The 18,080-nt window shown below is 37.8% G+C and overlaps 1 protein-coding gene across 1 annotated transcript in view; it reads left to right on the forward strand.

Moving 5' to 3' along the window:
• Positions 1-374: 374 nt before the first annotated feature.
• The window catches only part of LOC128029530 (spondin-1-like), a 42,700-nt gene continuing 24,994 nt past the window's right edge, over positions 375-18,080 (forward strand). The window contains exons 1-8 of the mRNA XM_052617359.1: positions 375-608; positions 5,007-5,147; positions 5,563-5,638; positions 7,126-7,308; positions 12,291-12,461; positions 12,876-13,043; positions 13,548-13,712; positions 15,741-16,007. Of these exons, the coding sequence (XP_052473319.1) occupies positions 375-608; positions 5,007-5,147; positions 5,563-5,638; positions 7,126-7,308; positions 12,291-12,461; positions 12,876-13,043; positions 13,548-13,712; positions 15,741-16,007 (1,405 nt within the window). The remainder of the gene's footprint in view (positions 609-5,006; positions 5,148-5,562; positions 5,639-7,125; positions 7,309-12,290; positions 12,462-12,875; positions 13,044-13,547; positions 13,713-15,740; positions 16,008-18,080) is intronic.

Here is an 18,080-nt window from a genome sequence, read left to right on the forward strand (position 1 = left end):
ATATACATATACACATATACATATACATATACATATATACACATATATATATATATATATATATATATATATATATATATATATATATATATATATATATATATATATATATATATATATATATATATATTGTCATGATATTCTATTTGAAATGAAATCATTAAATAAATACTGTTCCATAAATACTTAACAATTAAAACCTTTCTTTCTTTCTTTCTTTCTTTCTTTCTTTCTTTCTTTCTTTCTTTGCATGCTTGCTTGCATTACAGTTATTAATTATTAGTTATTGTTTAATATGAAGTAAATAATTATCGTTTTGTTTTCATGAAAACAATATCCTAACACATAACAAATGTGACATATGCTATATAAATATGAATACACCAGATTTCTCTCTTACCTGCAGTCGAGCAGCTCCTTCAGCTGAGTTCTCAGTGGACCGAACACGTCACCTAATGTCCTTTCTGACCATGCTGGGTCCCAGTCCTGACTGGAACGTGGGTCTGTCATCAGAGGACCTCTGCACCAGAGAGTGTGGCTGGGTCCAGAAGGTGGTTCAGGACCTCATTCCATGGGATGCGGGTACAGACAGTGGGGTCACTTACGAGGTGAGCACTCATATAGTGGGGTCCAAACATCCCTTCTAATTAGCATTTTTCTTATTTTATATAGAATTTTTCATTACATTTCATATCTGAGAGAGAAAGAGAGAGAGAGAGAGAGAGAGAGAGAGAGAATGTTTAGATATGAAGTACTTGCAGTGAAGTACTTTCCTCCTGAGGTCTTTGAATAATATAAGGTTGTGACTATAACACATTTGCTCAAAGTGAAACTCCACTAAATGAGTTATCTCCGTGTTAATAATGGAACAAAATAAAAATGTGATAAAAAAGAAGAATGTTTTAATTTAGTCTACTGGAGACCATACAGTCATGACCTGTTATGTGGATGGGTTTGGGACGAACTCAGATGCAGACAGGATGTACTGAACACAAGATTTATTATACAAAAAGGGGAAAACAAAACCCACGAGGGGGAAAACAAGGACTAGGGTAGACACTAAATAACTCTACAAAACACAATAAACAAGGTAAACAAAGACTCTGAACACTAACTACTAACAAACACTCACGGTAGTACAACGACTTCTTTGAGGGGTTACAAGGACACGATATCTCAGGAGGCTGACAGGTAGGAACAAATAAGTAGAACATTCACAGAGTGGAACAATGAACCGACGAAAGACAGAGCACACTAGGAGATCTAAATAGGGGAACAATTAAGACACGACAGGTGGCACAGATACGGCAATCACAACAAGACTAGGATAACAAGGGGGGCGGGGCAAGGGAATGAGACAACACAAGCACATGGCCCAAAGACAAGGCCATGTGCTTGTACACAAAACACGGGTCTGTCATGATCCTGCCTCAAGACTAGAGAAAAGTCAGGACATGAAGGCAGAATCATGACAGAACCCCTCCCTTAAGGAGCGGCTTCCAGACGCTCCCCAAGGGAACATCAAACGCGGGACAAGACTGACTGGGACAGAGACAAAAACCAACAAGACATGACAAATAATAACAAAGGCAAACATGAATAGACAACGACAGGGTTAGGGTGACAAATAAAAAAAAAAAACAAACAGGAAAGGGGAGGAGGCGGGACCACAAAGTTAATGGGGGACAGACCAGGGTGGGTGGGTGGGACAGGAGTCTTAGGAGGACGGGACGAAGGCTGACAACGAGGGGTCCGGGCAGGTCTGGGTGGTCTAGGGCGGGGAGTGGTCTCAGGGCTACTGACAGGGGACATGGCAAGGGAAGATGCAGGACATGGGACAACATCTATTGGACACGGTGAGACAGGTGGACACGGGGAGACAGCTGGACACTCGACAACATCAACGGGACACGGGGGAACTATATCAACGGGACACGGGGGAACTATATCAACGGGACACGGGGGAACTATATCAACGGGACACGGGGGAACTATATCAACGGGACACGGGGAAACATCAACAGGACACTCGGCAACATCAGTGGGGACAAAAACTGGGTCAGGAATAGCACTAACTGTGGTTGGCTCGGGGTCTCTGGGGACAGGGTCAGGGGACAAGACAGGACTGGTGGGGATTTCCAGGATCTGGACAAGAAGAGACAAATAGTTTGACAGAGTCTTGGCAGCTATTATGACAGGCATCTCCTTACAAGAGGAGACAGACTGTAATAAAGCTTTGGCTGCAGATTCGGCCGCGGCTCTCTCCTCCGCCCTCGTGACTGCATACTTAGAAACAGTTTTCCTAGTCCCCGGTTCAGGGTCAAGGGTCACCGCTGCTGGCTCGGGCACGCCAGCTCTCTCAGCTGCTGGCACGGGCACGGCAGCTCTCTCCGCTGCTGGCACGGGCACGCCAATGCTCACCGCTGCTGGCTCGGGCACGCCAGCTCTCTCCGCTGCTGGCACGGGCACGCCAGCTCTCTCCGCTGCTGGCTCGGGCACGCCAACGCTCACCGCTGCTGGCTCGGGCACGCCAGCGCTCTCCGCTGCTGGCATGGGCACGCCAGCGCTCTCCGCTGCTGGCAGGGGCACGCCAGCGCTCTCCGCTGCTGGCAGGGGCACGCCAGCGCTCACCGCCGCTGGCACGGGCACGCCAGCGCTCTCCGCCGCAGGCACGGGCACGCCAGCGCTCTCCGCCGCAGGCACGGGCATGCCAGCGCTCTCCGCCGCAGGCACGGGCACGCCAGCGCTCACCGCCGCTGGCTCGGGCACGCCAGCGCTCTCCGCCGCTGGCACGGGCACGCCAGCGCTCACCGCCGCTGGCACGGGCACGCCAGCGCTCTCCGCCGCAGGCACGGGCACGCCAGCGCTCACCGCCGCTGGCACGGGCACGCCAGCGCTCTCCGCCGCAGGCACGGGCACGCCAGCGCTCTCCGCCGCAGGCACGGGCACGCCAGCGCTCTCCGCCGCAGGCACGGGCACGCCAGCGCTCACCGCCGCTGGCTCGGGCACGCCAGCGCTCTCCGCCGCTGGCACGGGCACGCCAGCGCTCACCGCCGCTGGCTCGGGCATGCCAGCGCTCACCGCCGCTGGCTCAGGAGACCTCGCCGAATCAGGAGGAGACAGGGTCACAGGACCGGCAGGCCCCTTCTTATTCCTCTTCCTCCTTGGCCGCGGTGCAGAGGCCACAGCTGGGTCAGAGGCGGGTTGGGGGAGTTTGGTCTCAGGCAGGGCAGACTCGGACGCCGAAGACTCTGAAGCGGACTCCCACGACAATCGTCTCCCATGCTTCCTGGGGAGACTGATGGCTGTGGAAGGCGCCTCAGGACTCTGGGAGGGATCTGCCTGTTCCCCCAGTGTAGTAACTGCCAGGAGATGACCCTCGGGGATCACTGGCAGCTGGGTAGATGGTGGGGACCTCTGGGGGGTACCCTGCGGCGCCTCCTGGGAGAACTTCTCCCACAGCCGGGCATAATTGCGGAGAAACCACTCGTTCTCAGGCGAGTATGGCAGGGCAACCCTTTTCTTCTCGGCGGGGGGCGACATCCAACATTGTTGGCGGAACTCCAATTGGGGTTGAGGAGTGGAGGACATCCTGTCTGCTGAGTTCCTATTTGGTCGGTTCATTCTGTTATGTGGATGGGTTTGGGACGAACTCAGATGCAGACAGGATGTACTGAACACAAGATTTATTATACAAAAAGGGGAAAACAAAACCCACAAGGGGGAAAACAAGGACTAGGGTAGACACTAAATAACTCTACAAAACACAATAAACAAGGTAAACAAAGACTCTGAACACTAACTACTAACAAACACTCACGGTAGTACAACGACTTCTTTGAGGGGTTACAAGGACACGATATCTCAGGAGGCTGACAGGTAGGAACACATAAGTAGAACATTCACAGAGTGGAACAATGAACCGACGAAAGACAGAGCACACTAGGAGATCTAAATAGGGGAACAATTAAGACACGACAGGTGGCACAGATACGCAATCACAACAAGACTAGGATAACAAGGGGGGCGGGGCAAGGGAATGAGACAACACAAGCACATGGCCAAAAGACAAGGCCATGTGCTTGTACACAAAACACGGCTCTGTCATGATCCTGCCTCAAGACTAGAGAAAAGTCGGGACATGAAGGCAGTATCATGACATGACCATAGTTTGAGTCTGCCATCTACAAGTGTGTCAACGTTTGTTTTTAATTTGCTTTTTTTTTATTATTCAAATATCAAGAGGATAATATTTTTACTTGTAGATTGGTTGGGTGGCTAGAGGAATATTATGTGTTAAATATACTTTAAGTTCTATAGACAGGATGTGAAACATTCTCATTTACCTCAGAAAATGTATGCATGTTTGTATGTATCCATTCTTTATCCCAACTGTTCTAATGTGCTGTTAATAAATAAATAAACCAGGTGCATGCCTTTAACAGTGTCTGGTCCTAAAACAGCCTTGGATTTCGTACTTTTATTTTTCCGCATTTCATTAAGAGGGTCCTTGTATATAATGTATATTGCTCCCCTGGTTGTGCATGTTATATACAAACTTTTTCAGCAATCTTGCTGCTGTTGACTGTGGAGATAATCTCTTTTTAGAAGCCTGAAGGCTTGCTATGGTGATCTCTTTGTTGTGTGAGGTGATTTTAAACTGTAAAAATATGCAATAACTATAAAGGAATCTACTTTTGTATTGTTTATTATTTGACATCAGTTATAAAATAAGTGAAAATCATGTGGGTATTTAAATATTGTTTAAATACTGTTTTTTTTTTTTTTTTTTTTTCAGGTTTCTTTTCTTTTCTTTTCTTTTTTTTTAAAGAACAGTTCTGCAAAACTTTTAGTTTTTTGGTTCTTTTAGCTTGAACATTCTGCCAAATGTATTGTGTGTTCTGTGTAAGAAAAAAGGGATGCAATTAGAAAGAGTAAATAACAGTAAATGATTTGAACATTTGACTTTTTGCTAAACTGATTTATTTATTTATTTTGTGCCATAGTCTCCCAACAAGCCTGCAACACCTCAGGAGAAAATTCGTCCCCTCACAAGTTTAGACCATCCACAGAGCCCTTTCTACGACCCAGAGGGTGGCGCAATCACTCCTGTGGCTAGAGTTGTGGTAGAAAGAATTGCTCGCAAGGTCTGTTTCTTTGCTTGTCTTAGAAAATAAAAATCCATTTCAAAAGAAAATGTTCTTAGCTGTTGCGGTTTTAGCTTTTATTATTGTGCAAAACAGCTCTGCATTATTCATGTCATAAAAGTCTATAAACTGAGAGCTGAAATAACTACAAAAACAGATTATGCATATTTATGAACCCAGCATGTCACAACAGTGTCCTGAAATTATTGAAAGTCATGCATTCTCGACTGGGAGAGAGTTAGGATTACTGTATAAGAATTAGTAGGAACAATGGGAAAAAGTATAACCCATGTCAACATTTTTTTTTAATTATTATTATCTCAAAGATGGTAATAGTGAATAAAAGAAAATTATTAAATGAGGGACATCATTTAAAGTCTGTTAGGAAGTTTAAGTTGTTTTCTGATTTCTTCAGGGTGAGCAGTGCAACATTGTGCCGGATAATGTGGACGACATTGTGGCTGACATTGCCCAGGAGGAAAAAGAAGAAGGTTTGCATCTCTTTATCGACCTTGAGAGAGAGAGAGAGAGAGAGAGAGAGAGAGAGATTTAACTATTCAATATCCAGAGTAACTCTTCAGGACCGACCAAGAGTAAACTGTATTCTTGAGAGGTTATGCTATGTTTGGGAGACATGAGAAAATTAATCACAGTATATTTTCATATATTTTCAACTGACCTATCGGTAAGCTCTTCCCCTTGAACGCAGACTAGACTTTAAAGATCCGAAGCTTGCATAGTTTTTATGGGGTTTATGCTTAAAAACTTGAAAAACAATATGCCTGTGGTACTTGTAACACTGATTCCAGGTATACTGAGAACATGGGCAATGGAATTTATTTTATTATATTTCCTAAACCAAAACAAAACTGAGCAAAATGTCTGTAAGCATTCCCAGTGAAGATTCCCCAATCCCAATGAAGACAAACACTTTCATTTTCTGGTTGTCATACTCTCACTGTTACAATTTTTATCTGCTCAAGCAGAACATTAATGTCATATTTCACTCCAGCAAGGTATCTCTGGCTAATGTTAAAGTTAGTGAGTCCATGCATGCTCACGTGCAAATAAGAATAGCGAACTGTTCTCACATCCTGTACAGTGAAGGGCAAAAACACAACCGAAAGTCTACATTTCACTATCTGTTAATATTAAACTGGTTAAATGTAAATTAATTTAATCGTACCTTGCAGTAAACAGTTTTTATCCAGGATTTTTTTCATCTGCAATTGTGATGACCTCAACATGAGTGAGACTTCTCCTGCTTGCAATGTGATTTGAAAATATTTTATATGCCTACAGGGCATAGTCATCCTTCTGTGTTTATTATGTATCAAAAATATATAGGGACAAGGTTTTCACACTGACAGCTGTCATTGTAAGACAGTTAGCAACTCCGAGGTCGCAACAGTAAATGAGGGGGGCGGGGCTTACCGATAGGTTGTTGTTCTTCAGGTTCTTCCAGAATATGTTAGATGAAAAATCACATTTGTATGATAGAACAGTTTAGGTGAACTCAATATAAACTTTCATAGCTCATGAGACTTAATGGAAATCTCAGTTATCTTTTATTAAAATCCCGAGCTTGGTCTCTGATGTTTCTTACATAATCCCTTCAGAGAAATAACTATTGTTACATACAAGAATACACAATAACCACAACAAAACTTGTTTCCTGTCAGATTAGAGAGATATTACATTAGGGCTTTAGAGTTTATATTGAAGTACATCTCTTTAAACAAAAGTTTAAGCAAAAGTTGATATTTGCTTTCCATTTAATCTCACAGATGTGTATTTGAAACAACAACAACAGCTTAAAAACGTTCCCAGTATTTATTTTTTTTTTTTTTATATATATAAAATTATAATAATTCTGTCTTATGGGCACTCCCTTTATGAGATTCAATATTGCTTACAGTCAGAAATGTTCTTATTATGAGTCTTTCATCCTCCTACTTTTTCTTTTCTGTTTTGTAAGATGACACTCCAGAGACATGTATCTACTCCAACTGGTCTCCGTGGTCCGCGTGCAGCTCCTCGACATGTGAGAAGGGGAAAAGGATGAGGCAGAGGATGCTGAAGGCACAGCTGGATCTCAGTGTGCCCTGTCCGCATACTCAAGACTTTGAGCCGTGCATGGGGCCCGGCTGCAGTGATGAGGGTCAGAATCAAACACACACAAAATCAGGATTTTAGTCCCCATATGGAAAGGAACATAGAAGTTATTGTCATTCATATCGATATTATCTCTGATTAAAATGTACTGAAAAAGTCTACTATAGGTCTTTTTTCAGACTTCAGAATAATATTACTCGGCCACTGGTGCCACCTTGTGGTCATAAAATATAATGAAATTGCTAAAAATGCTTATAACTTTGAAAACTATTAGACTATTTTCATGGGACTTTCAAGGGTTTGGTATGAGTCCTGGCCAATATCAAGAACAACAATATCAAAAAATATAATAATAATAATAATAATGATAATAATAATAATAATAATAATAATAATAATAATAATAATAATAATAATAATAATACAATTAATTATGTATTATAATCAGTTATATTATATATTTATATATATATAAATAATATTAATAATATTATATATATATATATATATAATTTGTATTTTTTTATTATATTATTTTTTTTTTTTTTTTTGGACACCAGCTCCAATTTTTGGGGTACCTACAGGTGATGAAATGGATGTTTCATAATGATATCCACAATTGTTAGTAGAATATAGTATGTAAAGACACAATATCAAAATAGCAATCATGGGGGTAGGAAGTATTATAACATATAATTTATTTATTTAATTATTTTATCTTATCCATAGTTCTCCCTGTAGCAGATTGATTAATACATGGTTCATTAATTCATTCATTCATTTTTTGGTTGTTTGTCTTTCATTCTTTCTTTCTTATTTTCTTTCTTTATTTCTTTCTTTAAATTTACCAGTCAAAACATAACAAAATATAATTTTATGGTGAGCCAACCTTTACTCTCCATTTTTGTATATACCAAGAGCTTAATTGATCAGACATCTTGGGCCACCCTGTCTTGAACAGGAACTTTTTTTTCAAATGCCCTAAAGCAATGCTAACTAGATATTTTTTTTATCAGGAAACATAATATTTGCATCATTCTTGGGTAAGGTTGCATCTTACTTCTCTACGGGCAGTAATATTGATTTCCACTTGGAGACATTAAAAGGTCACAGCAGCTTTTGCATAGTTTTTGTTGCCAGAGTGGAAATCTATATAAAAAATGCATAGCTTATTTTGTTTTATTGTTAATTCAGACAGGAAACACTGGCAAGTTTACTTGAGTTTATTGAACTTTTACTTCGTTATTGTGGGCGACATTCCTCTCGTTTCTTTATCTTAATGCAATACAAGTTCTAAATACTTCAGTTTATTCCTAACGTGCCATCCACTTTTCTCTTGGCAATGAGCGATGCCCATTCGCAAATGATTCACTCTTTTGAGTAAATTCTGTTCACAAAAATAAAAAAAAATAAAAAATAATGTGTCAAACCATTTGTCAAACCAGTGAATTGGTTCACAAATCTGTTTGAATGATTTGTTCAGTTCCCTGCCGCCTGCGCTGAGCTGTCTGAAGCGGTTCACTCAGAATTGTAACAGAAAGTTTAAGAACATCAAGAGCATTGAAGACGTGGCTCTGGATCTACAGTCAATTGAAAGAAAATTTGCAAAGGCTATTGTTTGCTAGCGATGAAGATCTTTATTAGATTAACACAGCATGTGCTGTCCATGGTTCAACAGGTATAGCTCAGGCTACATTATATTACAGTACACAATACCACTATGACATTACCAGTTTGTTGTACGTGTAACTTATGCATTAAATACAATGTATAATTTTTTACATTAAATAAGCTGTCACAGATTATGAAATTAATACCCTCCAAAACTGTGTTAGTTATGTTCCAGGAGGAATGCCTTTGCCTAGGCACAATTAATATGGATATTTCCACAATATTTAGGCTTGCAGAAATATACATTTGTTTACTTTTTGCTGAACATTCAGAAGAAGATCAGTCAATATGCATTTGGTTAGTTATGTTCAGATGTTCGGTAACTTAGCTTAACTTGTGAGAAGTTTTCACTCTACTCTGTGTCAGAGGTTATTTATACATATACATAACTAATATACTTTAAAATATAATTTAATTCAGTGATGCAAATCAGAATTTTCATTAGCTATTATTCTAGTTTTCAGAGTCATATGATCCTTCAGAAATCATTGTAATATATTGATTTATTACCAGTGCTGGAAACAGTTTTGCTGCTTAATATTTTTTGGAACCTGTGACATTTTGTTTAGGATTCTTTGATGAAAAGTATTTCTGAAGGATTATGTGACACTGCAAGACTGGAGTAAAGGCTGAAAAAAAAAAAAAAAAAAAAAAAAAAAAAAAAAATATATATATATATATATATATATATATATATATATATATATATATATATATATATATATATATATATATAAATTACTTTTACTTTTTTTGGTACTCTACCCACCTCTGCCAGGATGTCATATTTACTCATGGTTTTATTAGTGATTCAATAAGCCACATTTTATCAAGCAGAATAAATGCCAGTAATTTTAGAGAAGAGGGAAGTAGGCATTGCACCATAACGTTTAATCTTTCCCATCTGACTATAACTGATTAAGTAATATTAGCAATTCATTGTGGCATTGTATATTATTAAGCTTTTTTATTTATATATATATATATATATATATATATATATATATATATATATATATATATATATATATATATATATATATATACAGCTAGAAAATGTGTTGCCCACTATTATGATGTAATTGTTCTAGTAGTGCTGCCCCTTGACCAAGATGTCTTTGCCAGGCCCTGGAAACCAGCTTCCATGTTCCAAAACAGTGATTCCAAACCATGTTTCTGGTGCCCCATCTGTAACATGGCTGGAAACCACTGTTCCAAAACATCTGTCAACTTAAGCTAATTAGGGCCCGAGCACCGATGGTGTGAGGACCCTATTGTATCTGCTCTGTTAGTGCCCAACCACCGATGGTGTGAGGACCCTATTGTATCTGCTCTGTTTCTTATTATTATTCTTCCGCTTCTCCAAAATTAATTGCATTTTTGAGGGCTTAAACATGCTCAAAAAGTCATGAAAGTTTGCACATGCGTCAAACCTGGTGAAAATTTTAATCTGATATAGGATTCAGAAGAGGGTGTGGAAAAATGGCTCGACAGCGCCCCTATGCTAAAAAAATCAACAGCCTTCCAACTTTGTTTCACGTACATGCACGAAAATAGGCACACACATGTAACACACAAATACCTACAAAAAAGACTCTTGGAGCAAAATTCTAAACCCAATGGGAATATAATATTATGAGCAAATTTTGAGCATTTTTTGTAATTTCCATTCGTTGTATTTTAACGAACTCCTCCTAGAGATTTATTCAGATCAACACCAAATTTGGTCCGCCTAATCTAAAGGCGTTTGAGATGTTAAATTGCGAAAATCTTTAGTTTTCATCGAAGAGCATGTCCGTGGCGGCCTGGCGAAATTTGATGATTCGCCATGAAAAATTAAGTTGCTATAACTCCAATCTGCCCCAAACTTCACATGTTTGATAAGACTCCTGACCTGTACAGACTGACATGCCCATATTCAGTTATAGTCATAGCGCCACCTATTGGCAACAGGAAGTGACACATTTAACACTGCAACAAACTACTCCTAGAAATTTTATGACATCAGTGTCTTTTTTGTGGTCAGTCTTATCTAAAGGCCTGTTGTGAAGTTGTGAAGATCTTGAGTTTTCATTAAAAGGCGCGTCCATGGCGCCATGACGAAGTTCGATGTCTCGACATGGGAATAAAAGATGTTATAACTCAGGCATAAAATGTCTGATCTTCCCCAAACTTCACATGTGTCATAAAAGTCCTAGCCTGAACAGATCTGTAGGCCAATATTCCATCGGGTGTGGCAAAATGGCTCGATAGCGCCACCCATACAATTTCAACGGAGTGCGCCTCGAGCTACGTTTCACGTACATGTACAAAAATCGGTAGACACATGTAACACACCAATACCTACCAAAAAGTCTCTTGGTACGAAATCCGAATCCCAACAGAAAGTCGGTTATTTAGAATTTCTCTTCAAAATTGGTGTTGTTTTTGTCATTTTCAGGGGTTGTACTTTAACAAACTCCTCCTAGAGATTTATTCAGATCAACACCAAAATTGGTCAGTGTAATCTAAAGGCCTTTGCAATGTTAAATTGCGAAGATCTTGAGGTTTCTTTAAAGGGTGTGTCCATGGCGGCCTGACAAATTTCGATATTTCGCCATGAAAAAGTAAGTTGCTGTAACTCAGACATACAATGTCCAATTTGCCCCATACTTCATGTTTGATAAGACTCCTGACCTAAACAGATCTACCTGCACATATTCAGCCATAGTCATAGCGCCACTTGCTGGCAACAGGAAGTTACTTATTTTATACTGTGACAAACTACTCCTAGAAATTTTTTGACATTAATGTATTTTTTGTGGTCAGTCTAATCTAAAGGCCTGTGCAATGTTAAATTGTGGAGATTTTGAGTTTTTGTTAAAGGGCGTATCTATGGCGCCAGGAAAAATTTTGATGTCTCGCCACAGCAAGGGAAGTTGTTGTGACTCAGGCATAAAATGTCCGATCTTCCACAAACTTCACATGTTCAATGAGAGTCCTGGCCTGAACACACCTGAAGGCCAATATTCCATTATAATGATAGCGCCACCTGCTGGCAACAGGAAGAGTGGCATATATATGGAATATATATATATATATATATATATATATATATATATATATATATATATATATAGATAGATAGATATAGAATATATATTATATATATTCTCCACTTATATTTATGACTTTAAATGCACATTTCTCACCGTTCACCTTTTTACTAAAGCCACTCGCTGCTGGTGAGCCCGGGTGCGAGGGCCCGTTCATCGCTGCTTGCAGGTTTAATTTGATCTGTGTTTTTTTTAGCAGGGCTGGTGGCTGAGTGTTAAAAGATTTTTTAACAAGGACATGACTAACAGTGATCTTTTACAGATGCTTCCACGTGCATGATGTCGGAATGGATCACATGGTCACCATGCAGTATGTCTTGTGGAGCAGGTGTGCGTTCTAGGGAGCGCTATGTAAAACAGTTTCCAGATGATGGCTTTGCTTGCACTCATCCCACTGAAGAGACAGAGCCATGCACTGTCAATGAGGACTGCTGTGAGTATTATTTACCTGTGGACTCATAACAAGCCAAATTCATTGAAATATAACAGATGTTTACAGTCATAGTTTTATTGATTCATCACAGTTTACTTATTTTTTATTAATTTTGACAATTGCCAATTGTGGGGGAAGGAAATGTTGATTAAAATGTTCCTATACCCAAAGTTCCTGTGCATAATTTACTGTACTTGGATTCCTGCTAACATCCTTATTCATCTAAATGTTCTATGACTGTTTTCATGTATTGTTCAGATTAGTAGAATAAATTAAAATAACAACTAGCCATTCAAATCCTTATTTTATATTTTAACCTTTTTTTTTTTATTATTATTATTATATTTTTTTTAATAATCTTTAAACAGAATTCTGTGCTTCTATCATTTGTATTGTGTATGTTTCTGTGTGTAGCTCCAAGCAGTTGCTTGGTTACTGAATGGGGTGAATGGGATGCATGCAGCGCCACCTGTGGGCTTGGCATGAAAAGACGGGAGCGGATGGTGAAAATGCCCCCATCTGATGGCTCCATTTGTGGGGCTGAGGTGGTGGAAGTGGAGAAGTGTATGATGCCAGAATGCCGTGAGTGCAAACACTCACATGCATGTCTATATTAATATACTGTATGCACATCCATGTATGCTAAATAGATTCCCACACAGTGTCTGTGAATGTCTGGGTCGCATCTCCACAAGTACATATTAACATTCACATGTTCATATGGATACCCAGAACACAAGTAGTGAGCACACTGCCCCACTTTAACATATTCAAATCAATAACTCAAAAAAAAAAAAAAAAAAAAAACACTCGCAAACATATTCAGCCAATTTAACATGAGTTTTTTTTTTTTTTTTTTTTATAAATAACAAATACAAAAATATATATATATTTTTTTATATTATAAAATACACATACACTCAAATTTGCATGCATGCCAATATTATCTTATTCACACACACACACACACAAAAAGTCTACATTAACATTCTCACAAACAAGTCCAGATTAATGTTTTTACACAGAATAAACGCCCACATGTCTGCAGTTCTCAGTGTTATGATGCTGAGTTTTTTGTGTGTATAGATACAATCCCATGTTTACTGTCCCCCTGGTCGGACTGGAGCGATTGCAGTGTGACGTGTGGTAAAGGCACACGGATGCGTCAGCGTATGCTCAAATCACCTGCAGAGTTGGGAGAATGCAATGAGGAGCTGGAACAGATGGAGAAATGCATGCTGCCAGAGTGTCGTGAGTTACACATGCTCTTTCTCTATCACACACACACACACACACACACACACACACACACACACACATAACAGTTAACAGCTCTCACACATAACAGATACACAGTATGTGTCTCAGTGTGTGCCAGTGTGTTAGTCAGTCCTAATTGTGACAGTGGCTCCAGGAGAAGTAGAGTTAAAGTCTGACCTGTCTGGCCATCCATCATAAAAAAAAGAGATACATTGTGATAACAAGTTGGCTTGCCCCACCCTTTGAAATATCAGACCATCTGAGTAACTGTAGGATACTCTTTTCAACTTGGCATGATTTGGGACACTCCAATTCTAATCTCTGATATGATTTAGTGCAGATATTATGCAAGTTGGGACATCTGAAGTGTGTAGCTCCAGAAACAGGACAGAAGATTTCTGACAACTTCTTAACTCAACTTCTTCATTGAACTGTTGTATATTTGCAATGCAAAGCCCTTATTATATGCAGACACATATTATATCACTATTTTATTATTGAAACATACAATGATTTTACTTATTTAGTACTTTACATTTTAGTGAGATAATGAAGCCTTGGTTTCTTTTAAGAAATACATTACTATTACAAATTAATACCTCTTGTGGCAGATTTCATTTATTTATTTTAGAGACTCACATTATTTCCAAAATTGTCTTGACAAGGGCTTAATTTAAGATTACATTTCTGGTTGAGTCATGACATAAGGATTGCGCAGGCAGATAGTTCCTTTAAATAAATTTGCCAGCGGTCATATTGTTCACTACATGACAAAAGCTGAATGGTCTGAAGGCAATGAAAATGCTCGCTCAGAATTTAAAGACTCTGGTTCAGTTTTCACTGTAAACTTGTCCTTCAACACACTATTAGAATTTCTCTGAAATCCTCCTCTTCCTCAGAGCCACCTGTCTAGATCTACTATTACATTTATTTATGTCTATTCATGCAGCCGAAGCACATTTTACATGGTCACAGTAGTGTGTCTGTGTATCTACTGGCGGTAGCAATTCCATACTTGCTCTGCAGCAGCGTACATAGCAGATCTAGTATGCCAAGACCAAATAATTTAACACATAAAACTACTCAGAGAGTTGTCATGACTGAAATGTTTTATCAGAAATACACTGGAAAGATAGACAGCTGTGATGTGAACCAGTGACAGTGTTGGGTGTAACGCATTACTGTAATTAAATTACAGCTCATTTTTAGGTAATTTGATTACAGTTAATTTTAAAGTACTTGCATTAGATACTGTAAATATTTTCAACAGTTCTAAAATCAATATTGAATTTGAAATCTAAATGTACTTTCTAAAGATACCTTAAATACTCAGATACGGATAAGACTAAAATCCATCAAATCAAAAAAAAAAAAAAAAAAAGGCTTACTTTTATTTGTGTACACTGACAATAAAAAAAAAAAAAAAAATTCAAAATAAACAAAACAATTTCTGCCATCTAGGTCTCTTTGAGCAACTTTCTATATGTCACAAATTCAGCAAATATTTGATGCAGAGACATGAGAAAATATGTCTATAAAAGGCTTGTGTCTACTTTTAAAATAATGAATTCAATTGAAAACAAATATTCTATGATTATATAATCAGTATGAAACTAAAGCTAGGTACAATCTTTCCCGTATCTGAGGTTGAAATGTCTAATTTTAAATTAATTAATTTAAATCGAAAACTAATATTATCTGATTGTTATCTGTATGAAAATAAAGCTAGGTACAGCCTTTCCCATACCTGATCTTGAAATATCAACTTTTAAATTAAAAAATTCAAATTGAAAATTAATATTATTAATAATTAATAATTATTACTAGTAATATTATTAAAAAATAAATTAATAAATTAATAAATTAATAATAATAATAATAATAATAATAATAATAATAATAATAATAATAATAATAATAAACATCCTCTTTTAAATCATACAATTTCCCCTGAGATAGGCATATTGATGGCATATTACTCTGTTTGAATATTGTCTCTTTTGATGTCTTTCTCTCTAGCGATGGATTGTGTGATGACAGAGTGGTCCGAGTGGTCAGAGTGCAGTAAATCCTGTGGGAAGGGTCACTTGATCCGCACACGCATGATCACTCTGGATGCTCAGTTTGGTGGGGATCCGTGCCCCGAGACCACACAGAGAAAAACATGCAAGATCAAGAAGTGTAATCAAGGAGGCATAAACAGTGAAGAGAGGAAGAGGCGCAAGGAAGACCGTAAGAAGAGGAGGAACAAACAGGGAAGGGAGGAGAGTGCCGATGACCTCGCAGGTGAACATGCAAGTATCACTGTTAAAGGAATAATCCACACAAAAAATGCTATTCTCTCATCCTTTACTTACTTACTCATGCCTTTTGTTCTTCTGTGTATACAGAACATAAACATGGATTTTTAGAAAAATAACCTGTGTTTGTGAGTTCATATAATGCAACTGCCTTAAAATTGTTGCTTTAAAACATTAAAAAACAAACACGACGGTTATATATATATATATATATATATATATATATATATATATATATATATATATATATATATATAAAATCACAGTTGATAAATCAATGTCTTTTAAGCAAAAGAAATAAGAAAATGAGAGAAAAAATGCATGAGAAAAAAGGCTAATACTTTTAAACTTTTTAACTTAATAATCACTTACAACTGTCAGCATGTTGTGAAGCATTTGTGAGTTCATATAATGCAACTGCCTTAAAATTGTTGCTTTAAAACATTAAAAAACAAACACGACGGTTATATATATATATATATATATATATATATATATATATATATATATATATATATATATATATATATATATATATAATCACAGTTGATAAATCAATGTATTTTAAGCAAAAGAAATAAGAAAATGAGAGAAAAAATGCATGAGAAAAAAGGCTAATACTTTTAAACTTTTTAACTTAATAATCACTTACAACTGTCAGCATGTTGTGAAGCATATTGTGAAACAATTACATTTCTTTAACAATTAAAACTTAAAATTTTAAAGTTTGGGTGGAAGTTCCCTTAAATAATCACATTACATGATTTAATTTATTATTATTATTATTATTGTTATTATTTTTTATTTTATTTTTATTTTTTAGCAAGCCAGCATGACATTGCTGCTGACTATAGCCATGCACAGTCCTCAAATATAGGCCCTAGCCCTGCCCTGGCCCAACCTTTGTCCGACAGCTTATCAGAATTACTGACCCATTCCAACCCGAGCCTTTTTTCCCCTTTCTGCCAAAACAGCTTATACTACTATTTCACCTACTAAAATAGTGCATTTATGTATGTAATGGTAAAGTGATGATATTTAATTTCATTTTGTATCAAGTTAATTTAGGGAAAAAAAAAAAAAAATCTATTGATATAAAACAATTCAAGCACATATCATAGTGTTAGTTTAAATGTATACCCTAGATAAATGTGTGTTACACATACATGACAAATACAATATATCTACAAAAACTCTTTCATTATGAAGTCCATAAAGATGAATTTCTCTCTTCAAGGTGTGTCTAATGAGGATATGGCAAGTCAGGATCGTCAACTTCATCTTTGTGACACTGGCTCAGAAAAACACTAGTTTATTAATAAATAAACAAAATATCTTCTTACTGTTTCCCCGACACATTCATGATAATAAGGTCTACTGGGGCTTTTGCGGCAAGCTTTAGCCTATTGTGTGTGTTGCACACGGAACACTTCCAGCTGGGCTGAAGGCACACTCGCTGCTGCTGCTGCTGCTGGTGGCTCATTAAACACTGTCCGAGCCACTCAGTCAGTCAGATAGTCACGGTATAATTTTTTTTTTCATAACCATAATTGATGGATGTCTAAAATATAAGAATAAGGAGAAGCCTAAAACAGACCCGATGCCTAGCTCAGGTCTGAGATATGACGTGTACTGTATATTGGCTTGAAGCCATACCCTAGGGGCGTAAATTAGTTGGGGCCCCTCAGGCCAGGCTGATATGCATGGCTCTACTGCTGACATTTACCATTAGTAATTCTGCATCATCACATCACCCATAGAGATACTGACCTTAGAAAATCAGTATCATGTTATCACTTATAGAATATGTAAAATAAGCATCAAAACGTTACCACTGAAGACACTGACAATGCTTTTATTTTTTTATTTTTATTTTTTCTTTATAAATAAGCATTATAACATCAATACTTCTGATACTGTGGATACTGGGGTGTAACAAAATAGCATCAAAGCTAGCTCTTTTTTTAGTCCTTCAGAGTTATAACATTAAATTACATGTCATTACAACATGTCATTAAAATTTGAAATGATGTATCAGAGAACTACTGATGCCAACACT

Source organism: Carassius gibelio, chromosome A15 (assembly GCF_023724105.1).
Source record: "Carassius gibelio isolate Cgi1373 ecotype wild population from Czech Republic chromosome A15, carGib1.2-hapl.c, whole genome shotgun sequence".
In the NCBI taxonomy this organism is placed as follows: Eukaryota; Metazoa; Chordata; class Actinopteri; order Cypriniformes; family Cyprinidae; genus Carassius; species Carassius gibelio.